The sequence below is a fragment of the Cebus imitator genome, unplaced genomic scaffold, assembly GCF_001604975.1.
Source record: "Cebus imitator isolate Cc_AM_T3 unplaced genomic scaffold, Cebus_imitator-1.0 Scaffold16, whole genome shotgun sequence".
NCBI classification, from domain to species: Eukaryota; Metazoa; Chordata; class Mammalia; order Primates; family Cebidae; genus Cebus; species Cebus imitator.
In genome coordinates this window covers 2,122,439-2,147,684 of record NW_016107331.1, presented here as the reverse complement: position 1 = coordinate 2,147,684, position 25,246 = coordinate 2,122,439, and the positions used below count along the sequence as shown (strand labels likewise).

The window sequence follows — 25,246 nt, the reverse complement described above, 5'->3', positions numbered from 1 at the left end:
TTGGGATGAAGATTTATTATTTTGAGAATATCCAAAAGAATGTGCTGCAGTATGTGAAGGCAGATAGTTTCAAAAGAGGAATCCATGTAGAAATGATACCATAGGATACAGACTCTAGAGCCCAGTGTAACTGCTTTAGTGGGATACACTCCTTTGTAATATAAGATTTGGCAAATTTGTTTAAAAAAACAATCACATTAGCTCTTTGTGTTGAAACTATAGTTAACCGTCTTTCTCTGATGACTGCATATCTTACAGATTTCATATCTGAACATCAGTGATTACCACAGAGCTCTGTAGTTGAAGGTTAGAGAAAAAAAAATGGTAGATGATTTGACTAAAGGTGTCTCAACCACTGTCCCATGAGAGTTTGTTTTTGTTTTTTAAAGTAAATCTCTAAAATGATTTTTTTTTACTTTCTCTATTCTAACAGAAAGTTCCAGTTACTTGCTGAATTGCTCATGTTTTTAGTCTGATTAACTGTATTTTTATGGGTACTATCTGTAGGATCTTTGCTAAGGCATTTTTAGATTATCTCCTCTACAAAACATTGCACAGAAATAAAAGCACCCTTTTTAGGTATCCATTAATCTGTATGCTTTTATGTGCCAAAATATAGTAATGCTTTGTTTTATTTTGCTTTGTGGCAGCAATTAAATAGTTTAATACCCAGTGGCAGAATTAAACAGAGTTATACTCTATAATAACAACAACCTCCCCCCCCCCAAAAAAAAAAAAAAAAGATTTATAAAGCCAGTTCAGTGACTTAGCTCCTTTTTCGAGTTTGGAACCAATGTAAAGTATTTTCATTTATCTTATTATTTTCATTTTGTAGCTTTTATAAGCCATCTGTTACACCACTTTTAAGGAAACAATAACATCTTTTAAAACTAAATAATAGTATTTCTGCTCAAATTCCTTTTTTTTTTTTTTTTTGAGTCAGAGTCTCACTCTATCGCTAGACTAGCACTGCCACCTCCTCCTCCTGGGTTCAAGCAATTCTCCTGCCTCAGCCTCCTGAGTAGCTGGGACTACAGGCGTGTACCACCAAACCCAGCTAATTTTTTTTTTTTTTTTGTATTTTTAGTAGAGATGGGGTTTCACCATGTTGGCCAGGATGGTCTCGATCTCCTGACCTCGTGATCTGCCCACCTTGGCCTCCCAAAGTGCTGGGATTACAGGCGTGAGCCACTGCATCCGGCCTCAAATTACTTTCAAGATCTCTTTTTATCTGTAATAACATTTGAAATATGAGACTTGATAAATAACTAAAGGTGATTACATTTTGAAGCTTTCAGTATTACTTAGTGATGAAATCACCCTAAAATACTGTGATATAGTGAAATAATTTAAAATTTCTCATGAAGCATATTAATATTCAACAATTTGTTCTAGATAAAACTTAATAGCTTTTTGGAATCTGTTACATTAGATGCATACTGTTAAAGATCTATGCTAACAATAGTGTGAAGGAGAAAAAACTGAATTTTTTTACCTTAAATTTCTTCTTATGAGTTTAATTTTAAAAATTTCAAAAGAAAAAGGTGAAACAACAAAACAAATTGTTAAATAAGCTTAACCAGAAATTTTAAGTTATTTCAGAGGAAATGTGCCTTTGTGTAAACTTTTTACTGACGTATAGGGGATGTGATATTTTTAGAAGATGAGTGTGTAATGATGACCTTCTTCCTGGAAAAATCAACACACAAACCAAAATTACAATGATTCATGCTACTGATGCAAAGCTGTACCTTCATGATTGTAATCTGTGACAAGGATGCTTTAAAGAACTTCTTAAATAGAAGTGCTGTGCTTATGCAATCAGAACAAGTATGCTTTGTATTCTAAGACACAGCCATTCTAGGATGACAGAGTAAGCAGATGAGAGAGGTCCCACAGCAAACCATTGGCAGGAAGTAGGTCTGCCTTGGAGGGCTTATAGACTGCCTTGGAGATACAGGTAATAGGCAGAGGTATGTGCAAGTAGTCACCATTAGGATGGTATAAAATGAACAGTGGGAATGGTTTACAGTTGGGAAAAACTATGCACCAGGAGTAGATGGCAGTAAAAAAAAAAAAAAGTGCCTGATGATCTAGGCAGTTGAACTAACTATTGATAATCAAGGTAATTCAACAGCAGGTGGTGCAGACTCAGCAGTGGAAATGGAAGTCCAATGGTAGATACACTCCCTCAGTATATGAGGAAAGAACTCAAGAATTAGAGCTACTGAAGACCGTTAGCCATAGCAAACTAATGCAGGAACCAAAAACCTAATACCACATGTTCTTACTTATAAGTGGGTGCTAAATGATGAAAACATGAGGACACAGAGAGGGGAACAATAGACACTGAGGTCCTGATGTTGGAGGGTGGGAGGAGGGAGAGAATCAGAAAAAAATAACTACTGCATGCTAGGCTTAGTACCTGAGTGATGAAATAATTTGTACAACAAACCCCTGTGACACGAAATTACCTATATAGCAAACCTGGACATGTACCCCTAAACCTAAAATAAAAGTTTTTTTTAAAATATGAGCTCTATTGTGTAAAAGCACATCCAAAAAAAAAAAGAGCTCTAGTCTCTGAGGCATTCAGATCTAGTTGGATGGGAACTGAGTCAGGGAATCTAGCAAATAGAAGAAAGAAGTGGACCTTCTTTTGGCACAAGGGTTCAAGCTAGATCCTAATTAGAGTACAAGGTCAAAATAGAGACCATCAGCAAATTTTGATATGAATGGTGAATCTTAAACTATGGTTTCAGTTGTATTTATATTTTCCCTGCCATAGGAACTAGCCTCACTACAGTCTTGGTGAGACCTTGTCCATAATTAAAGAGCCATTCCTTTGTGAATGAAAGGAAGGCAGAGATAGAGTCTGGGCTGGTAAAACAGCTGAAGAAAAGATGCAGTGTGTCCATTCTTCCCCTCCCCTGTGCTTCCCTCTTAACTGTGGAAGGAAAAAGCTGATTCACCCAGGGCACAATTCAAAGCCATTAAAAGAACTATGAGACCAAGGGTACCACAACACTTAGCTTTGTAAAAACTGGGATTTATTTTTAACCAGAAGGAGAGTTGATTTAATCAAAATGGTAGAATTAACAAGTACATACTCTGCAATAGGTCAAGTACAGTAACCTTTAGGATCCATAGTTTCCTAGTTTCTAGATGACTCATGAAAAATATTATCCAAAATGAAATAGTCATTCAGGAGCAAGAGTGGGAGAATGTTAGTTTTCCATTGCTGCCATAGCAAGTTATCACAAATTTAGCAGCTTAAAACAACAAGTTTATTGTCTGTCTCCCAGTTCTGTAGGTCAGAAACCTGGGTTTGCTGGGTTGATTTCTTTGCTCCAAGTTTCACAAGGTTGAAATCAAGGTGTGGGCCTGTGCAATAGTCTTATCTGGAGGCTCCAGGAAGAATTCACTTTCAAGCTTATTTAGGTTGTTGGCAAAATTCGGTTTCTTATAGTTGTAGGAATCAGTAGGGCTGCCTTAAGCTTCTAGAAGCCCCCACATTCACAGGCTCTGGGGATTAGGAAATGGATATCTCTGAGGGGCCATTCTTCCTACCACAGAGGGGAAAAAATTTTCCTAAGAGATGACTATAATTATTCAGTTTATCTTACTAGGTACTAGTAAGGATAGTTAAACTATACCTAGACTCTCAAACAAGTAGAAGCCCTGGAATTGTTAAAATGAATCAAATTGTTTGTTGGAAAGAGACAAAGGCTTCCATCTTTGAGATCAAAAAGGAGAAAGTAGAGAATGGCCAGAATGTATAATCGTTTACAAGTTCTGAAAGTGGAGACATTGTTAATATTTCTAACACCTTTTCCTTGTGTTTCTCTTTAAACTATGATATTTTGAAATGCTGTTTAAGGTTATTTTATTAAGTATTTGGCTAAATGTTATTTGCCTGTGTGTTGATGATAGGGAGTGTTTAATGGAGAAGCTCACATATATGCCTAGAGTTTGACCATTTGGCTGTAATGCTGATTTATTGCTCTGATAGCAATTTACTCAACCTCTGAAATTTGTACGAAGACATTAAATGCTTCTTGAGAGCTGAACATATAATGTGAATGCTAAAATATCTCAGTTATATTTCATTTTTCAACAGAAAGTTTTATGTGCTATTTAACTTTAAAATCATTTTTAAAAATCATTTTGAGAGGTAATTGCACTAAATTCTGAATTTTGTGTGATAATGAATCAGTACATCTTAGCCTCAGGCACATAGTAGGCACCTAATATTTGAGGTGCATGTACAAATGTGAATATATCACCCAGAGACATTTTTCTCGAAACAAATCGCTTATGTTACACTTTTTCTTGTCATCTACCTTTTCTCATTAAGCTGAATACAGAATGCAAGAAGCCCAGTTTCTGCACCGTGAAACATGGCTGCTTATTCTGAAAATTAACAGTGAAAATCAAAGGCCACATCCTAAAATATTTTCATTCTTTTAATTAAATTATAATTGTTTTCATCAGGGTCCTTTTGCATTTCTCTTGCACATAAAGCATTTATGTAGCAAGAGTGGTTTCTTGTATTCTGCCTATCAGACTTCCCATGCTTCGTGGCTTCCTTATGAAAAGTTTACATATTGTAGAAATTACCAGCCAATCAGAGCACTCTTTTTTCTTCTGCATGGCAAATATCAGCTGTAATATTTAGATCACTAACTCTTTGCCTCTTTATATGTTTTTAGATGCTCAAGGTCTGCTTCTTTGTGGAATTTTTGTTGTTGTTGTTGATTTGGTTTTGGTTTTTCATGTTATTTCTAGGTCTCTGTTGCTCTTTTGGAAGCCTAAGGGATTTAATACTATTCTGTGGATACTTTGTGAAAATAACATGTAAAATATTTTTGTGATTTAAAAACAGACCAAAAAAAGTAGCACAGTCAATGATGCTGGTTCTCCAGACTGTGAGTGGGTGACTAAATGAAGTGGCCCAGGGTAGAGTATGTGGTGCTAAAAATAAACTTGTGTCCCTGTGCAAACAAATGCCCAGGAATAATGTAAATGATTTCTAGGTTCTTTCTAGTACTTAACTTTCAAAAATAGATAATTTTGTTCTTAATAGTCTAAAAATTAAAATGCTTCATATTTTATTGAAATGAATTATTTTAAAGTTAGACATACCTGCATTTTATTTAACCTTAAATTTTAGGGATTAGGTTAATCTGAAGTAAAGTTAATAGGTGGTCATATTTTCTAGCTAATGACAAAACTGGGGGTCTGTGTGTGTGAGTAAACAGTTTTCATTTATGTTAGAAATAAGACATTCCAGAAAGTTTATAAAAGTTTTATTTAAAAAATTACTCAGGTGCCTCACTCTAAGGTAATACCATTTATTCACCTACAGTCTTTTATAAATTACCTTTTATCGTTTGCATAATTAAAATCATGTTACATTCTATTCTGTATTTGGTGTGCTTCGCATGGCATCATATCACAAACAGGTTCCCATATTTCTCAGAGAATGCCATTTGTAACCATTATTTTTAGTGATTGAATCATGTTCCATCATTTAGATGTACTACAATTTATTTAAGTGTAATATTACTGCTGAATTTTTTGGTTGCTTTGAATATTTCTTACTGTAAATAGATTATAGAGAACATATTTTATGTATACTGTTTTTCTCATTCAGAATTTATGTTTATATAGTATCAAAAGAAGGGTCACTTAGTCAAATTTATTAATATTTTTATAGCACATGATATATACATGTAATATGATTTCTACAAGTGTACTAGTTTCCCATGATACCAATAACGTGTAAAAATCCTTCTGGCAAGATTCTTAAGCATATTTCCCCAGTCATCAATAACATTGCAGCTGTTTATCTAGTTGTTAATAACATTTGCAAAAAATGACCCTTTTGAGGTTTACCAGATCTTTTCTTTACACCTATTAACTAAAAAGATTTTCCCCAAACTTTCCAGCATTACAACAAAAAAGAAACTAAGTATGAACATTGGAAAGGTTCATATTATTCCAGGTAAGGAATTTAAAGAGATCAATACCTGAATATATAATTGAAACATTTGAGAATTATAAGTATCAAGAAAATGTCCTTCAAATCTTTACAAGATAAAAACAGATTATATCCCAAGGAACAAACATCAAGATGGTATCAGACTTCTCTGAAACACTGAATACTAGACAACAGTAGTTAACTAGAGTTTTTATGAGAGTCATCAAAGACACTTGCCTATATATAAGGATTTGGAAAACAATATCTGTATACTTTCTGTCCAACTAACAAATGTATAAAAATTAAAACTCAAGCATAGTGAAGTTATGTTATTAAAAAATTAGATAAAATTGAAGTTATTATTTTGGATGCTGAGAGTATGGTTACAAAACTGAAGGTAAAGTTCAGAAGTTATTACTGAAGAGGAGATGATAAAAACAAAAATGTAGGCTGGATGCGGTGGCTCACTCCTGTAATTCCAGCACTTTGGGAGGCTGAGGCGGGCAGATTCCGAGGTCAGGAGTTCAAGTCCAGTCTGGCCAACATAGTGAAACCCTCCCTCTACTAAAAATACAAAAAATTAGTCAGGTGTGATGGTGTGTATCTGTAATCTAGGTACTCGGAAGCCTGAGGCAGGAGAATTGTGTGAATCTGGAAGGCAGAGGCTGCAGTGAGCCAAAATCATGCCATTGCACTCTAGCCAGGACCACAGTGCAAGACTCCGTCTCAACAACCACCACCACCAAAAATGTATGCTTAAAACACCAGATGTTTATAATAGGATTGGGAAGTGGAAGAGGGAGACGTAGAATAGGAATAATAAGCTAGCTTCTTCATTTTTCATAGGCGAACAATATTGTTTGTCTTAACTTTAATACCTTTAAAGCTTAGGATAAAGAAAGTTTGTTTATTTCTAATTTTAAAGGACATCTTATTAGATGCATTTTATAAACTTTTCTACTAAAAAGTAGAACAGTTAAATAAAATGTAGCCATAAAGTTTAAAAATAAATGAATGGGAGATGATTTATTATGCAAACACAAAAGGAAAGCTGAGCTTGCAATATTAATTTTGGACAAAATAGATTCAAGGCAATGATTACTAAACATGAAAAAGAAAGTCACTTTTAGTAAAGGATAGAATCCACAATAAAGATAAACATTGTGCTAATGAATGCAGAATTAAAGTATGTAAGGCAAACATTGATAGAAGCACAAGGAGAAATGGACAAATATCAGTGTGGGCATTATATATATATTTGAAAGAGCAGGGGACAAAAGTTAGAGACAATATGAAGATATTAAGCCAATAGGTTAAAATGTAGACAGAGAATATGGATATTTACTAAGTATCCATGGGAAATTAGAATGATCATTTTTTAGACCACAAAAAATTGTTCAATAAATTTATAAATACAAATATTGTATATTACATCTTACCTGGCCACACTTGGAAAACTAGAAAAAACAAATTTAGAAAATCTCCAACTATTTGTTAATTAAAGTATATTTTTTATTACATCTGCAAAGTCGACATTGGTGTTCTAATTTTTTTTTGTAAGTAATTGAATTACTATAACATTAGTTGCCAATTGCATTCAATAACTGGCAAATAAATTATAATCATTAGATGGTTTAAGAAAAAAATTGTGAACACCAATGTCAAACTTTGCAGATGCAACCAAAAGTAAATTCAGAACCAAATTGGTAGTTTTATATTCTTTGGATTTTAAAAAGAGGGGAAAATAGGCTAGGCGTGGTGGCTCACACTTGTAATCCCAGCACTTTGGGGGGCTAAGGAGGGCAGATCATTTGAGGTCAGGAGTTCAAGACCAGCCTAGCCAACATGGTGAAACCCTGTCTCTACTAAAAACACAAAAATTAGCTGGGTATGGTGGCAGATGCCTGTAATCCCATAAAATTAGGAGACTGAGACAGGAGAATTACTTGAACCTAGGAGGCAGAGGTTGCAGTGAGCCAAGACCACACCACTGCACTCCAGCCTGGGCGACAGAGTGAGACTCTATCTCAAAGAAAAAAAAAAAAGAGGAGAAAATAGCAACTACATTAATTAAGATGTTTGAAAATAAATAATAAGACCTTAAAAGGGCAGGAGAATGCTAATTTGTTAAAAAGAAGTAAACATGTTAATGAAACAAAAAAAGTAAATTAATAGACCAATTCCTGGCAAAGATAATGATGAGAATGCTAATTCAGTTTAGAAGAGAGAAAATAAGTCATCATCTCTGGGGACCTGCAATTCAGAAAGACTGTCCAAGGTAGGTGGGCAGACTGCCCCACAAAGTCATCTTAAGCTAGTGGGTACTTTGCCATTGTAAAAGGCATCTTTTTTTTTTTTTTTTATCTGCCTGGGAGAAATTAGATCTCTGAAACATTTGTGTTCCTGACAATGGGAGAAGGAAAGGAGGGGGCATTACAAATGCTTAAGACCAAAGTTCTAGAAGTGACACATTTCTTTTCCTCATGTTCCGTTACGAAGAGCCTGACTTTTGGTGAGAACATAGGGGACTGAGAAATGTAACACAGCTGGGATGCCATGTGCCTGGCTGGTAGAAGAAAGGAAAAACATATTTTTGTGGTCTGCTTAGCAATGTCTCTCACACCTGCTACAGAAGACCTTTACAAATTATTTAAAAGTAGTGCGTATATGGACAACTAAATATTTCAGTGAAATAAAGTGTTCTAGGAAAATTTAAATGAACAAAATTGAAGCAAAGAGAAGTAAAAAATATAAAAATATAATTCTTTCCAAAATTGCCTTTGTCTAAGGCAGTTTTTCTGCTTTACTGCTGTGTCTTTTAACATTTCAGTAAGTAAATACCATATTATATGTAAACTTCTTCAGAGCATTATAAAAAACAATTTACCATCAATTCCTCTTGAAAAGGTAAAATAATCCTGATGCTAACGCTTGAAAAATATAATACATCAAAGGACATTCTAGACCTGTCTTATTGAGAATAGAGATGTAAAATTTCTACATAAAATATTACCAAATATAATTCAGTAGCCTATTAAAAGGATCATGCGTGATCAAGCATGACTTATCTCAGAAATACAATGATGATTTAAGAAAACTATCAATATATGATTACCTATATTACGCTTCCCAAAAGAAACACTAAATAATAATACTAAAAAAATGAAAAAGCAAAAAGCATCTTTTCTGATAACTGATTTCTTTAAAAATTGTTTTTTACAGTACTAGGCAAAGGATGGTTTTTTAGTATGATAAAGAATATGCCTTCAACCAATAGCCAAAATATTTAACTGTGCTTTGCATTAAAGTTGCCAACATAAGATACCTACCATTATTATTTTAAATGTTTCTTGAAAAATACCTGTAGATGGCTTATGTCTTAGTTCATTCTATGCTGCTATAACAGAATACTTGAGATGGGGCCATTTATAAAGAAATTTATTTCTCATAGTTCAGGAGGCAGGGAAGTCCAAGATTAAGGCACCAGCATCTGGGTCTGGTGACGACTTTCTTACAGCATCCTCACATGGCAGAGGGAAAGCTACACTGAACTTCCATCAAGCAAGCCCTTTTATAAACTATCTAATATCATTCACAAGGGAGCAACCCTCATGTCCTACTCACCTCCTAAAGGGCCCCCTCTAAATACTAACATTGGCAACATCTGAATTTTGGAGGGGACACATTGGTACCATAGCAGCTTGAAAACAGTATGGATGGCTTAATAAGGAAAATCTATAATCCCCTGCTCAGCCTGTTCCCACTCACCGTCCCTTTAATCTCCTTTCCAATTTCTAATAATCATAGCACTATTTTAATTCCTCTATTATTACCTTCATAGACTTCAAAGTTGTATACATGAGTTTTTATACACATAAAATTACTTTTCCTATTTTACCAAATATGGACTGTCTTGATTCTTTACCGTATAATTAGGCAGCCAGTTGTCCAGCATTCTTAGTAAATAAATTGTTAGTTATTCAATGTCTAGAGTCTTGATAAATGCTAACTAATTGTGTTTAGTAATAAATTGCATCCTAATTTTATTTTTAAACAAATTTTTATTTAAGGCCCATTGCTTCAAAACTTTCATACAAAGTGTGTGTATATATATATATACACACACAACTTATTTCCCTACCAGAAACCAACAGTGATAATAACTAAATTTAAAACAAGAAGTCTTTTAACTTTTATTTCAAGTTTTTATTTAACAGGAGAAAAATATAAAATAAGAGTCTATTTCTCTGTTCCTAAAATTCCGAAAATAGGCAATTAAAAAGAATAAAATACTTTTAAAAATCAGTCGTATAATAGCATTTCAGAGAAATGGGAAAATGGGAAATGGTGAAATAAATAACATGAACATATTGACTCATGCCTCCTTAAAGGGTAGAATGATGTAAGCACAAAAGATTCCAGAGAAGAAAATGACCATACAAACTGAACAAAAGGTAAGTACCTAGAAACATGAAGAAAGATGCCTTGGTAACTCTTTAAGTTCATTTTAATATTTCCTTGTGAAAATAAATAATTGTTCCATACTTTAGTTGATTTGAGAACACCAGATTTAAAATACTGGATTTATAAAGTCAGTAAAATTATATTTGTGATTTGGAAAAATGAAAAAAGAAGTAAAGTCACTCTCCAAAAAAAAATAATAATAAATAAACTTGAAATTTAGGACAGATGACTAAGTAAATGCTTCAAGAGCAATTAGAAAATGCGTTATCTAGAAGTGCATGATGAAGAGCATGCAAATTGATCTGATAAAAGAAACAAAACACTTTTAATGATAATATTGTTGTATCTGCCCTAAAGTCTTATGTATTCAGTTTAATTAGAGGAAATATTGAAAACCCATAGTATTTATATGTTTTTCTCTTTTAAGAGAGAGCTGTAATAAAAATCCACCCCTAAATAGTCATGGATATATTATATAGTAAAGGATTTTCCATGCTTCTCCAATGGGAATTCACATAAATTCAGTGAAACTAATGCTTACTAGTAGTGCTTACCATAATTAAACTGTTTGCTCTCCTTTTGTGATTTTGTCACAGCATCATAGAGTAATCATTACATGCTTTATGATTCAGGCCCAACAACTTTCTATGGATCATGGATAAATTTGACTCACAAGTTGGAAGTAAACTTGAGAGAAGTCTCAGAAATTTCAGCAACATAACCCAAGAAATTTGATACTTCTTCCATCTAAATAAATTTCTAATTCCAAAAACTTCTTTCTTACCTTACAGTTTCAAAGCATGCATTATTTATTTGCTACTGTATATAGATTAGCAGGTTAGGGAGTTTGAGAAATATACTCTTTTACAATGCAGGGAGTACCATTTAGTGAACCTCTATAGTGTTTATTATCAGCATATGTTAATGATCAACAAAGTGTACCAATGAAATGGTACCCTAAGCTCAGTCTGCGTAATACGGTAAAGAAGGGAATTACCTTTGCCAATAAATCCCAGAAGAGTGAATGAATAATTTAGCTACAAAACATGGTCCACAAAATGAAGTTTGGGCCAAAAATGCTGTGGACTAGTGCTTTGTATGGGGAGTACTGGATAATTACCGGTATTCAGCACACTTCACTTTGTGTCCTTAGGTCAAGGCTAGAAGTTACTATCATATCAGATAATTCATCATGCTGTATACAATAAATCATCTAGCTATAAAAATTCTTATTTTCAAGATACTTGTATTGTGCCTAAAGTATGAGTATTAAGAAAGAGGAACCTCCAAAAAATTATTGTGCCACTGTGAAGGAATAGGTGCAGACTGTAAAAATTTGGTACATCTTGAAATGTAGGAAGGAAATTAGTTAGTAGTCACTGTAACTGGATTCATTCATTTGTTTGATTTGCTGATTGCTTGACTCTCCTACTTAAAATTATAATTCTTACCTGTTTTACTGGGAATTCTCTATTCCCCATCCTTTTTTCTTCTTAGATCATGGATAAATATATTTGATTTGTTTTACTCATTGTCTTTCTTCCCTCACTAGAATGCTGACTTTATGAGGGCAAAGATTTTTTTTCCCATTATATTAACTGCTATATTACAAAGCGAAAAGTCCTTAACTACAAGAAGAGAAAATAAATTCAATATTATTATTGAATTTATTAAATAAGTTTAAAGGCATAAGATGAAAATTTGGAAGCCATTTTAAAGGTTTAACTTGCTTAAATCTTCATCCAAATGATTAATTTTGTTTTGCTTTTAAATAATAGCAGGAAAAAAAAAAAACCACAGGAAATACATATAATGAAGAACTTTGAAGAAAAACCTACCCACCTAGCATATGCTATACCTTCAAACAATGTAACCTGCCAAAAAAGAAAAAATATATAAGCAGTTAGTCAAATATTTAACTGTGAATTTCACATGTTTCTTTGCCAGCATCCTTACCTGTTGAATTTTAGTTCAGCTACAAATGAATACAAAAGTCTATTCCTATAAATAGGAAAAAAACATATTTTATATACTTCTTAAGCACTGGAATTGAGGGAGAAATTATATCTCTGAGCTCCACTAAAAACTTGCAATAATTCAGTAAATTCTGTTTCATCACTTGGTACACATGCTCAGGGTTATAGTATACCTTTGAAAGTACAGGTGAGTGTGCTTTCCAAATTTGTCCTTTTTAATATGTCTTTTTATTGTAGAACAATTTTCTACTCTGCAGTTAATTAGAACAATAGTGATAGGCTATGTCTAGCTTTCATACTAAGAGCAACTTCTACATGACAGTAAATGTTAGCCTTAAATATATAGATAAAATGTTTCTTCCTAGATCTGGTCACAATATTTATTTAAAGTAAAAGAAGTTGTATTTAATGGTATTTTTTCTTCTTACTCTAACATTGTTGTATTAAAATTTTACACAAGTTTAGTTAAAATGCAAAAAAGCAATTTGCTTCTCATTTTTTAAAAACATGAGTGTTGCTATATAAAGCTCAATAGAGCAATAACTGATAAATGGTAGGTATTTCATTAATATACACTAATTGAAATTGCATGTTTTTTCATAAAATAATAGATTAATATTTCATCATAAAAACTAAGAAATACTGTTTCTTCTTTTATATTCATATGCCTTATCAGAAGTTTAAAATTTTGACATTCATAGGTAAGCAACATTTCAGATAATCACATTTAAATCTAGACTTCTTCAGGAAATACTAAAATAATTTGCCTTAATTATTAATAACTGTCAGTACTTTAAACATATTTAGTATTTTTTTATCAATTTATGTACTGGGAAATGTGTGCTACAAACATACTGAGATTTTACATCTTATAGTGGAATATTAATGCATGAATGAATACCCTGAAATGTAGGTTAAGCTAGCACAACAGATTCACTAGATACAGGATTTGCTTTGATTTTTCTTCATAGAAGAGCTGTTCAATTCAAACTGATCTATCTTCAGCATATTTCTGATCCCTTCTTGACTGCTTTTAGTATTTGTAATATGTCTAATCAGGTTGAAGTATGAAATCTATGATTGTAGAACAGTGTGTGTATTACTGCCCAATGTAAGTATTAAATCTATAATCTTGATTTTATTACAAAGAGTCTAACCCAAAGTTTTTGATACTCCTATTTTATAAAATTCTAGGATTTCATGAAATAATTTGCAGGTGAAGTAGACTTTGAAGTTTTCAATTTGATTTTTTCCATAATTTATGTGAGACTATTTTCTCCAAATCTAATTTATTTCTCCTATTCAATCCCCTATTTACTTCTATGCCCTCACCACCCTATATATTTTGACTACCAGTTATGTGGTATATCAGAAAATGAATAATGTAAGTGTTGCCACCTATAGGCAGAAAATTAATTATACTTGTTTATGATATAAAAGCATAATCTAAAAAAAGAATTATTTTTGTCAACTCCTACAACCACCCACCATCTTTAAACTTTTTACCTATTTATTTACCTATTTGCTTTTGATGTTGCCATTTCAGGTGCCTGTGCCTTAAAATAAAGCATTTGTTTCAAAGCTTTTACTGTTTTTTCATACTGCTATTTGCATTTACTATATCATCAAAATATACCTAAAGTTCTTTGACTTCACAAAGTTTGAAGAGACTTGTTAAAACCAACTAATTTAAGTAGTCATATACTAAACTGTTATATCTCAGTTTACTTCTAGGATGGGGAAAATTACTAATATTTGTTCCCAGGAATGAAAAAGCATCCCTTCCTACAAGCTATTATCATTAGTCTTTGGTTTTGTGCCTTCTCTGTAATGATACAGGTTTGTTTCTCCTTTATTCTTTGCAGAGTGCTGCAGCAGCTCCCAGTCCAGTGCTAGGAAACATTCCCCCAGGAGATGGCATGCCAGTAGGTCCTGTACCACCAGGGTTCTTTCAGGTACTCAGAGAAACTCTGACTAGGAATGTTAAGGCATAGGAACTCCTGTTTGATTTTATTAAAGATATGAAGGAAGATGAGGCTATTTTAATTCTTAAGATAAACAATAATGTGTAGCTAACTCTTGATTATTCAGACTGGTTATCTATTATATCGCTTTCTTCTTATGTTTTATTTGTTGTTAGATTATATATTTATTTACTTAGTCATTTTGTTGTTCAATTAAGAAAGAAAAGGAGTTGAGAAATACAAATTGGCCCATTAAATTAATTGTGGTAAATATTTTGTGGGAGAACAGACTAAATATGAGGTTCTGGAAAGAGATGGATATTTAACTGTATAAGCTATCCATATCCCTACAGACAGGATAATCAAGATTTGGCTGCACTTTCAAAATATAGCTAAATTATAATCTATTAATTTATCGAGAATTACAGGCTATATCAAAATATGTTTAAGAATTATCTCTGGGGCTTTTAAGCTGGAATTTGTATTGATATTATATAATATTTTAAGATCAGATTTCAAATATATGTGAGTATTCTTAAATTTTAATAAGACCAATTATTTTAGCAATGATGATAACAATTTTACAATGACAATACATTATTTAACTTATAAAAATTTTACAGCATCCACTTCTTAAATCTGACATTTTCTAACTCTAACCAAAATAAATTCTGAAATTTATTTTTAAATTAATAATAGTTAATTTTATAATACCCTTTGAAAAAATTAAGAACTTAGGAGCTAAGAACTAGAGTTGAAAAGCATTACAGGACCTCAGGTAATATGCTGTATTATTAATGAATTACATTAGGTACTTATAAACTAATTTGTCACTTCAGTTTTGTATTTTCAGAGTTTTTCATAGTCATTTGTTAGCTAATTCACACCATTATTGCAGGGTCATCAATATACTTATAAATGTGAAAATAAAGAAATAAAATTGTAAATAATTTTCCAAAATATGTCAATTGAATCAAAAGGTCTTAGTTAAAACAGAGTTCTGACTCCAGACCTTTAGGACATGCTTATATGTTCAGCTACTCTGTATTAATACACAAGTAGTTCAGAAAAGTCTTCTTAGAGCTCACATTCTGTCATGGGGCCCCTTTCCTATAATCTAGAAATAGACTATAACTTGATTATTAATTAAACCACCATCATTTAAGATACTGATAATAAAAGTTAACACTTAATAACTGCTCACTATATACCATGCTTCATTCTAAATGCTTTACATATATAAACTGTAATCCTCACAATACCCCTAGATGTAAATAAAGTATGTATTATTATCATTCCCACTGTACAGATGGAGAAACCAAGGCATTGATAGCTAAGTGATTTACACAAAGTCAGAAGGTTACAGGGCTTGGATTCAAATCAAGGTAGTCTGGACTTTTGCCATCGAATTTATCTTTTAAGGCTTATAGTTGATTTTCATGAAATATTTCCAGTTCATTTTATTTTTTTCTTATTCCCTTATTTGTCTTGCCAAAGATGGGTAGGAGTTAACAGAGTAAATCAGAAGAATATATATTTCGTCAGAAGAGAGTTACTGAAAGTCTCTAAGAGACACTTTTGAAAGAGGGAGCAGGTTGGGGAGGAAGCCAGATTCTTTCATTCTAGGGTTAAGCCAAGATGTATAGATCCATACACTTTCATTTTCACATTTTGTGGAATGAACCATTCTCCCCTTACCTATCTTCTGTCTCAAAGTCTCAGTAAGAGCCATTGAAACAGCTTTTAGTTTTTCCAATGTGATAAATATTTTGAGTACTGCTATATGCCAGGCACTGTCATAGGCATCTAAAAATGAGCAGGTGTAGTGCGTACCTTCCTGAAGCTTACTGTATAGCCCGTAAGGCATTATTAAAAACAATTAACTATAGTAGAGTGAAATATGTGTGGTAAAAGAGTAAAGTTTAAAGTTCTGTGATGACCTAGATGAGAGAGCCATTAAATCTGTCTGAGTTGGAGATAAGAGTAGTATGGAAAACCTTGTCCACCAAAGTAAGCAGAGGAATTACATTTCAGAAAGTCAGAACAGTATAAGCAAAAGTGTGACTGCATCAAAATTATCTGTGCAGAGGTGTTCAGAATAATACATACAGAAGGTAAGGGGGAGGGTAGGCCGGAGTTCCAAGACATGAAATTGGAAAGATATGCTGTAGCATGGCACATGTTAAGAACTTGAGCCTATTCATTAGGAACCATCAGAGCTCTTTAGGAAGGGCAATGACCTGAATTCTTACCATACAGTGGATTCAGGCTCTGTGAGCCACCTGTGGGAGGGTTGTGTACAAAATCCCTGCCCTCAAAAACCCCTACAATGTGATGAATGAGAGAAGAGGCCATTACAGTATAGAAAAAAAAAATGGCTGTAGATAATGGATGAAGTGTGGTCTTAGAGCAAATCAGAAGACCACCAAACCAAATCTTGGGAGATGCATAGTCAGAAAAGCATTATCAAAATAGTAAATGAAATCTAATTTGGCACTTAAGGATGAGTTACAAGTTAGGCAAAGGAAAAGAGGGGAAGAACTCTAGGAAGAAAGAAAGAATTTACAAAGACCCAGAGTGAAAAGAAGAGAGAGAGAGACCAAGGAAAACTGAAACTTAATTAGCTAAAGGGAGAGTAGCTGGTGATAAGGCTTGAGAGGGACTATAAGGGCCTTGTAGGTTAGTAGAGTTTGAACTTGATCCTAAAGGCAGTAGTAACTACTGGAGGACTTTAAGCAGGAGACAGACATGTTCATATTTGCATTTTTAGAAAAATCACTCCAGCTACATTGTGTAGACAGAATTGCAGAGGAACAAGTCTGAAGATAGGGAGATAATTTAGGAGTCTTTTACAGTACTCCAGTGAAATTTAATGATGGCCTTAACTACTAAGTATGGAGAGATGTGAATAGATTTGAGAGACAGATAAATGCAAGATAATGCAAAATAGGAGAATTCAAGGATAATATTCTTGTTTCTGGCTCTAATCTGGGCAGATGTAGGTACCATTTTCTGAGCTTAGAGACCACAAAATGTAAAATAGTTTTGAAGTGGGACAGATGAGGTTCCCATGAGTCCTCCAATTAAACATGTCTATTAAGCTGATAGATCTGTCCTAGGTTTGAGATTTAGGACAGTAATCTAAACTAGAGATAAAAATTGCAGGACCATATAATATTAAGGATACTTGAATCCTCAGGGGTAGATGAATTGTCCAAGGAGAAAGTACAGAATGAGAGGGTAAGAGAACATACAACTGAACTACAAAAAACACTAATATTTAAAAGATGAACAAAAGAATAAGCCATTATGAATGCAGCAGTGTTAGTAGGTTGGCTATGATAGCAGCTCAAAGAGGAGACTTTCTGAACTGATTCAAGATCAGTGGTAGTAGAATTAGAAAGGAATAAACAGTTCATAGTTATGTTTGATAGGCCTTAATTAACCAAAGTTAGGATAGAAGAGAGAGACAAGAATCAAGGATAATTCTGAGATTTCTATTTTGGGTCTCTGGATAAGTTTAGTGTCTTTATCTGAGTAATGAAAGACAGGAGATTGAAAAAGTTTCAGATATATTCGAATTTGATACACAAATCATTCCTGTTAATCTAGGCAAAGTATTTCAGCTAATCCCAAGTACTTTTTTCCTCTATTCAACATTTAAATATGTCTCCCTAAGGCGGAGGTTGCGGTGAGCCGAGATGGCGCCATTGCACTCCAGCCTGGGTAACAAGAGTGAAACTCCGTCTCAAAAAAAAAAATAAAAATAAAAAATAAAAAATAAATATGTCTCCCTAGAAATGCCTCTCTAAAATATTAAAAAACTCAAAGTATCAAAATTTTTAAAAAGACATGTGATATTACTATCTTTTGGTACCTATGATGATGGGATCAGATGACTCAAGCATGTCCTAAATATCAGCATTGGTTTCCTGCAGTTACTGAACTAGTGTGATTCTGGCCATAGTGTCAAAATACATATAGTTAATGAGGAGTAGCTGCCTTCCATGAATAGAAATAGCACCAGACAATAATAATTCAAATTCAGACTCCAGCTTCTAATCCAGTTCCAAAGAAATGTTGACTTCCAAGAGTGATCCAAATCTGGAGAAGCTGGAATGAGTATCAGTTCACAGTTCAGAGACTCTAATACCCAAGATCAGGCACAATCCTGATTATTAGTTCAGTACAAGGCAAGGAGGAATGGAAGCAACTGGAAAAGAACTGGGTGTGGCTCCTTCAAGTAACAAGGCCCAGAAGGCTGGCTAGGATAGAGACTCAGATTCTCCAAAAATCCAGACTCAAGTACCAGGGAATTCCTGGTTCAAAAGAGACTTAGACAAAAGAGTGCTAAATAGTTTTTCCAGCCTCTCCTGGTTGCAGCTACTAAATTCTGAAGGGTGATTACCTCCTGTTGCCTTTGACCTTTTTAGATAATGAGAATATTTTATATTTATATTCTTAGTAAATGCAAAGCTTATTTGGAGATAGCTTGTATGGACTAGACCGAAAAAGGATCTCCCCTTTTAGAATTAGTGAATAAATAAAAGTAAAGAATAATAATTTATAATTAGCAAATCAGGCCCCAGCCTAAGTAGTTCTGAGCTCTACTTACTTTGTGATCATACTGTAAAAAATACATTGAAACATTTCTCCTAAACAGACAAACATACTGTTTTTTTTCCTGTTTACATTAAGAACAAGCTCCCGCTTCCATTACAAGAATAGACTTAAATTCGTTAGCAAGTGGAATGATCACAAACTCTGAACTTGTGAATCTGTAACAACTACATTTGAAAAATAGCAATGAATAAAACTCTAAAATAAATAATTATGGTATAACTTCATATACTTAATAAGTCCATTCTGGAAGACAGTCTTTAATGTCTATTTGTGACATTGTTCATATTTAAACTTTGATGTTTTTATTGAAATGAGAGAGCCTCTGTTGCTGAGTAGGAAATCAATTGAGTAAAATCAGTGGGACTAGTTGGACATGCAAAAGGAGATACCAATTTAGTAAAATAAAGCCATTTAAAGTATGACATTAGTTATTTACTTGGAGTCTGTTTTCAAATGAGTAATTTGTATAAGAAAACCTGTAAGTCCTCAAAGTGACACCGTGGAACTGATGAATGACCTAGAGAAGCTTTTTAAATTGGGAAGTCTTGCTGCTTGGGATCAGAGGGAAGAGAGTAGATGTGGCCATTGATCTAACAAAAGTTTGGCAGTTTTTGTAGAATAAAATACAGTATCTTGATATAGTGTGAATACTTATCTATTGTAGGCACCCAGAACTGAGTTTATACTCTAACTTTTATATCCCTGTCTTATTCAAAGATTTCATCGTATGCTAAGAAATTTGAGTTTATATGAAAAACATCAATTTGCTATTTATTCATTTTCATGGCTTTTATACAAAAAGATAGGCAAAGAGCTTTGATTTCTGCAATATTGAAATAGGCAGCAGTATTCGTTACACCAAGTGGATTTTCTTCTCACTTATGTATAATGATCAAAATAATTTACTATTAATAAAATGCACTAAATAACACAAAAATACTAATTCTTTTGTTTTAAAAAATTACATTATTAACTCTGTTACCTTGTACAGTTCTGTAATTTTATGGATAAGTAATAAGGAAGCTTCTGTTGTGAATTTACTATAACCTATAGAACATTAATGCAATGGACATTTCTTATTTTAACCAAAAAAATGTTGAGGATGGTAAAAATGTTTTTTCCTACTTTATGTTCTTTACCAGAAGAAAACTTTTAAGAAGGAAACTATAACTTCTTTATCACTCTAATAACTAAGTGCATTTATATCCTTTATATAAAAACACAATATAATTTTTTAATAGGTGCTAATGTGGATAACATCTTTGAGTCTGTTACTAATCTGGGATATACCTGTAAATATCTAATTTTGAGCTCTGTATAGACCTTTGTTCTCTTTTATCATGTATTTTGATTTTCATCTTGATATATTTACTATATTTTAGTCTCTAGATCTTTAGTATTATTAGCTGAAACTGTTGAAAACTGATAATATGTTGATGTTGGGTTGTAAATTTAAGACTTTGACGTGGATAAGATTATAAATACATGTTAATGATAAAGGATACCAAGTAATTTAGTTTCAGACCAAGATGATCATTCATATTTTAAAATCTAAGTAGAATGAAACTCTGATAGAGTAAAAAATATGTGACAGCAGGTTTGTAAGTCATTTTTTGTTTGCAGGCCTAAAATTGGCAGCGGTAAAGCTGCCTTGCCATCTAGTGGTAGTTTGCAGATGTCTCCACTTGTTCAGGGCCTTTTTTCCAGAAGTTCTATTTTTAGCAAGGCTGCACTGTAGCAAGCTGACCTAATGCTTTGACATAGTAATAACGCAATAAGAAAAAAAAATAGTAAGAAATTTCCTCTTTTCTCCATGGTGGTATTATTGACTAGGAAAGGCTCAATATAAATGACATTCATAGAGCAACAAGGACAAAAATCTCCAAGTGTACAATATTTTTGATACTTTAAAAGAAAAAGAATCAAAACTGAGAAAAATAATTATTTAATCTAACACTCAAAACTGAAAAAGAAGACCAATAATAAATGGTTTTACAAGTCCTGGTTAAATGTTTTTGGGAGATAGATGTTTATTTTCAGAAATAAATTCTGCGTTTTGAAGATACCTTAATATCTATATTCATCTACTCTGCTATTCCTATTCAGCTTTCTAAACCAGCCATTTACATACATGTAGTTAAATGGTCTATATGCCTTCTTGATTTCCTTGTGTTTAAATTAGTCTTGGTATTACCTTGACTTCCAGTGGTTTGCGTTTATTCTTATCTTTCCTGACTATGGCTGTTTCAGAAATTAGTTTTAGAAAGTACTTTAAGCCAGGAGAAATTCCCTTTCCCTCTCAGAGAAGTTATAGATATCATCTTAGATTTTAGATAAATGAGCCAAAAGATTACTTGTTATATCCTTCTTAGTTTGAATGAGGAGGGTACTGAAAATCTCAAGTAGAATTAAGTTATTAGACTAGACTAACAGCATTAATATATGTAGTTTTAAAAATTCAGACATTAGAAATAGTATTTCTCAGAATTAAATACGCCCAGGATTTAGATAGTAGAGGTGAGGAAGGTGGCTTATTTATTAAAGCTCAAGAAATAAAAATTAAGTTCAATTTTCTTAAAAATATAATTCTGAATCTTTAAAGAACAGAGATTCTAAATATTGAAAATAGAGCAAATCTTTCCCTGGTAGAAAGATAAAAGCAACTAAAAAAAATAAAGGTGCCTGACAGCTGCTGCCTTTGATAATGCTGTCTGTCCTGCAGTTGTGGTAATAGTTTTTCTGGCCTCAACTATTAGAACAAATTAAAACTGCTCAGCTTGAGTAACTAAGTAAGATTTTTTTAAATTGCATTTCAGGCAACTAAAGACCCTACAGCAGTAACTGGATGGATAGAGAGCAAAAGAAGGGAGTGCTGGGTATTCAGAGTCTACCTGGGTTTTCCAGTTAGAATCAAATGAAACACTTTCCTATTAGAAACCCAATTTTTGTTGTTTACTTGTTTGCCAAACTGAGTATTTAGGAGAAACCTGGGTTGGTCATTCTAGACCAGCATTTGGCTTTCCTTTCACTTTCATGCTACTCTTGCAAGCCAAATGTCCAAGGCATTTATGAAACAATAAAGCATCATAGTTTAAAATCACATCTGAGATAAGAGCCTAGCTATTGTTCAGATCATCTGAAATTTTAGTTTTTCTTTAGAAAATAGTATTGAAAATTCTTCCCAGAGTACTGTAGTTTTTATTAAAGTTTCTTGCTAATAAAATACATAGAGCAAATTGTAAATATGTAAAGCCTTTTTATAACACAATTTTAGTTTAGTTTTCTTTTAGTATTGGTTACAGAAACAAAAATGCTCCACATTCTTGGGGGAATTAAAGAAAAGGAACAGGTTATTAAGTATATTATCAATTACTTATTTAGATGGAATAGATTTGTCTTAAGCATACATTAGAAAGACTTTAGCTTTTTTAAAAAAGAATAACTTATTATTAGGTAGTATTCAGGAATACTTTGTCTAATGTTCTATGTCAGGGGTCAACAAAATTTTTCTGTGAAGGGCCAAATAGAAAATCGTTTGGGCTTTGCAGGCCACACGGTCTCTTGCAACCACTCAGCTTGATTGCACATAAAAGCAGCCATAGACACTATGTAAATTAATAAATTAAAGAGCATGGCTGTGTTTCAGTAAAACTTCATTTACAAAAAAAACAGGTGGTTCACAAGATTTGGCCCGAGAGCCATAATTTCCCTATTTCTGTTCTACATGAATGTGGTAAGAGATACCCTATGAGAGATCAAAAGGAAGGACCAGCGTTTCTCTAAGGGGGTTCTGTGGACTATTGCAAGAGTCCTGGGAGCCACCCAACTCTTAGGGGACTAGAATTCTTGGGGTTAGGAAGTGTGGGGCCACAAATCCTTTGGTTTATGTTATGGTTTTCTTGTTTATTTTGTTTTTAACAACTGAGTCTTACAAACTAAAATTTGAGGATCACTGGCCAAGATTGACAGTGACATTTAGCAACAAATATTTATTGCCTGCCCCCGCACCGCCACTCATATCAGAGTCACTACAGTGAACAAGACAAATAGAAATTCTTGCCCTCATAGAACTTAGCTTACTAAGGGAAACAGTCGATAAGCAAAATAAATAATTATTTTAAAATATATGATATGTTAGTTGTGATAAGAGTTAGGGAGAGAAATAAACAGAAAAGGAAAATAGGCAGCATTGCAAAAGTTTTGCATAGGGTGGCCAGAAAAGGGCTCATCCAAAAGATGTCATTTGAGTAAAGACCTGAAGGACAGGAGGAAATAAACCATGTAATATCTGGGGGAAAAGTGCTCTAGGTTAAGGGACAACCAAGTGCAAAGGCCTCCAGTTCAAAGCATGACCAGTTTTTTCAAGGGACAATAAGGTAGCCTGGGTAGATAAAGTAGAGCATCAGCTGGGGAGAATTGCTGGATATGAAGTCATAGATAACAGAAATCCAAGTCAAGTAGAACCTTGCAGGTTATTGCAGGGACTTTGGATTTTCCTCTGAGTGGTGGGTTTTAACAGCATTCTGGCTGCACATAGAGATTCGTCTGTTGGAATAAAGTGTGGAAACAAGGAGTGCAGTTTGCATGTCATTTCAAAAATTTGACGAGATTATTATACCACCAAGGAGGTAGCAGTGGTGAGAAGTGATTCGATTATATATTTTGATACTAGAGCCAACAGATTTTTTTTACTTTTATTTTAGATTCAGGGGTACATGTGCTGGTTTGTTGTATAGGTAAACTCGTGTCACAGGGGTTTGTTGTACAGATTTTTGTCACCCAGGTACTAAGCCTGATACCCAATATTTATTTTTCTGGTATTTTTCCTCCTTCTACCTTTCACCCTCTAGAAGGACCCAGTATCTGTTCTTCTCTCTTTGTGTCCATGAGTTCTGATCATTTGTAAGGGAGAATATGTGGTGTTTGTTTTTCTGTTCCTGCATTAGTTTGCTAAGGATAATGGCCTCCAGCTCCATCTGTGTTCCTGGAATAGACATGACCTGATTCTTTCTTTTTAATGGCTGCATAATATTTCATCGTGTGTATGTACCACATTTTCTTTATCCAGTCTGTCATTAATGGGCATTTAGGTTGATTACATGTTTTTGCTGTTGTGAACAGTGCTGCTATGAACATGCAAGTATATGAGTCTTTATGGTAGACTGGTTTATATTCCTTTGGGTATTTAACCAATAATGGGATTGCTGGGTTAAATAGTAGTTCTGTTTAAAGCTCTTTGAGGAATTACCATACTGCTTTCCATGATGGTTGAACTAATTTACACTTCCACCATCAGTGTATAAGTGTTCCTTTTTCTCTGCAACCTCTCCAGCATCTGTTATTTTTTGACATTTTAATAATAGCCATTCTGACTGTTGTGAGATGGTATCTCATTGTGGTTTTGATTCGCATTTCTCTAATGATCAGTGATGAGCTTTTTCTTCATATGCTTACTGGCCACATGTATGTCTTCCTCTGAAAAGTGTCTGTCCACATCCTTTGCCCACTTTTCAATGGAGTTGTTTTTTCTTGTGATCTTGTTTAAATGCTTTATATTAATAGATGCTGGTGGATATTAGACCTTTGTCAGATGCATAGTTTGCAAATATTTTCTTTCATTCTATAGGTTGTCTGTTTCCTCTGTTGATAGTTTCTTCTGCTGTACAGGAGTTCTTATGTTTAATTAGATGTCATTTGTCAATTTTGAGCCAACAGATTTTGATGATGGTTTGAATATGTGTTGATGAGATAAAAAGACAAGTCAAGGATGAATGCAAAGCTTTTGTCCTGTTCAGTTGGAAGAATGGAGTTGATGTTTACTGATGTGTGTGAAACTTCATGAGGAGGTGTGAGATGGAATATCAGAAGCTTAATTGTGAACTTGTTAAGATTGTGATAGCTGTTACACATGCAAGAGGCTTTGAGTAGGTAACAAGATGTGAGAGGCTGGACTTTTGGGTTTGAGGCTTGAACTAGAGATATAATTCTGAGAGTCACTAGCATATGGATTCTAGTTGAAGCTATGAGCCTAGATGACATCAACAAGCTAGTGAGCATAGATGGAAACAAGAAGCTGTGCAATGATGGATCCCAGGACACTCTAAGAAATTAGGAAAATGGGCCGGGCGCGGTGGCTCAAGCCTGTAATCCCAGCACTTTGGGAGGCCGAGGCGGGTGGATCACGAGGTCAAGAGATCGAGACCATCCTGGTCAACATGGTGAAACCCCGTCTCTAC

The 25,246-nt window shown here is 33.6% G+C and overlaps 1 protein-coding gene across 4 annotated transcripts in view; it reads left to right on the top strand.

Moving 5' to 3' along the window:
- The window catches only part of SSBP2 (single stranded DNA binding protein 2), a 316,425-nt gene that overhangs the window by 210,759 nt on the left and 80,420 nt on the right, over positions 1 to 25,246 (top strand). For 2 of the 4 annotated variants that reach the window (XM_017507723.2, XM_017507742.2), the window contains exon 5: positions 14,289 to 14,378. The exons of the other annotated variants lie outside the window; for them this stretch is intronic. In XM_017507723.2, the coding sequence (XP_017363212.1) occupies positions 14,289 to 14,378 (90 nt within the window). The remainder of the gene's footprint in view (positions 1 to 14,288; positions 14,379 to 25,246) is intronic. 4 annotated transcript variants of the gene reach the window in all.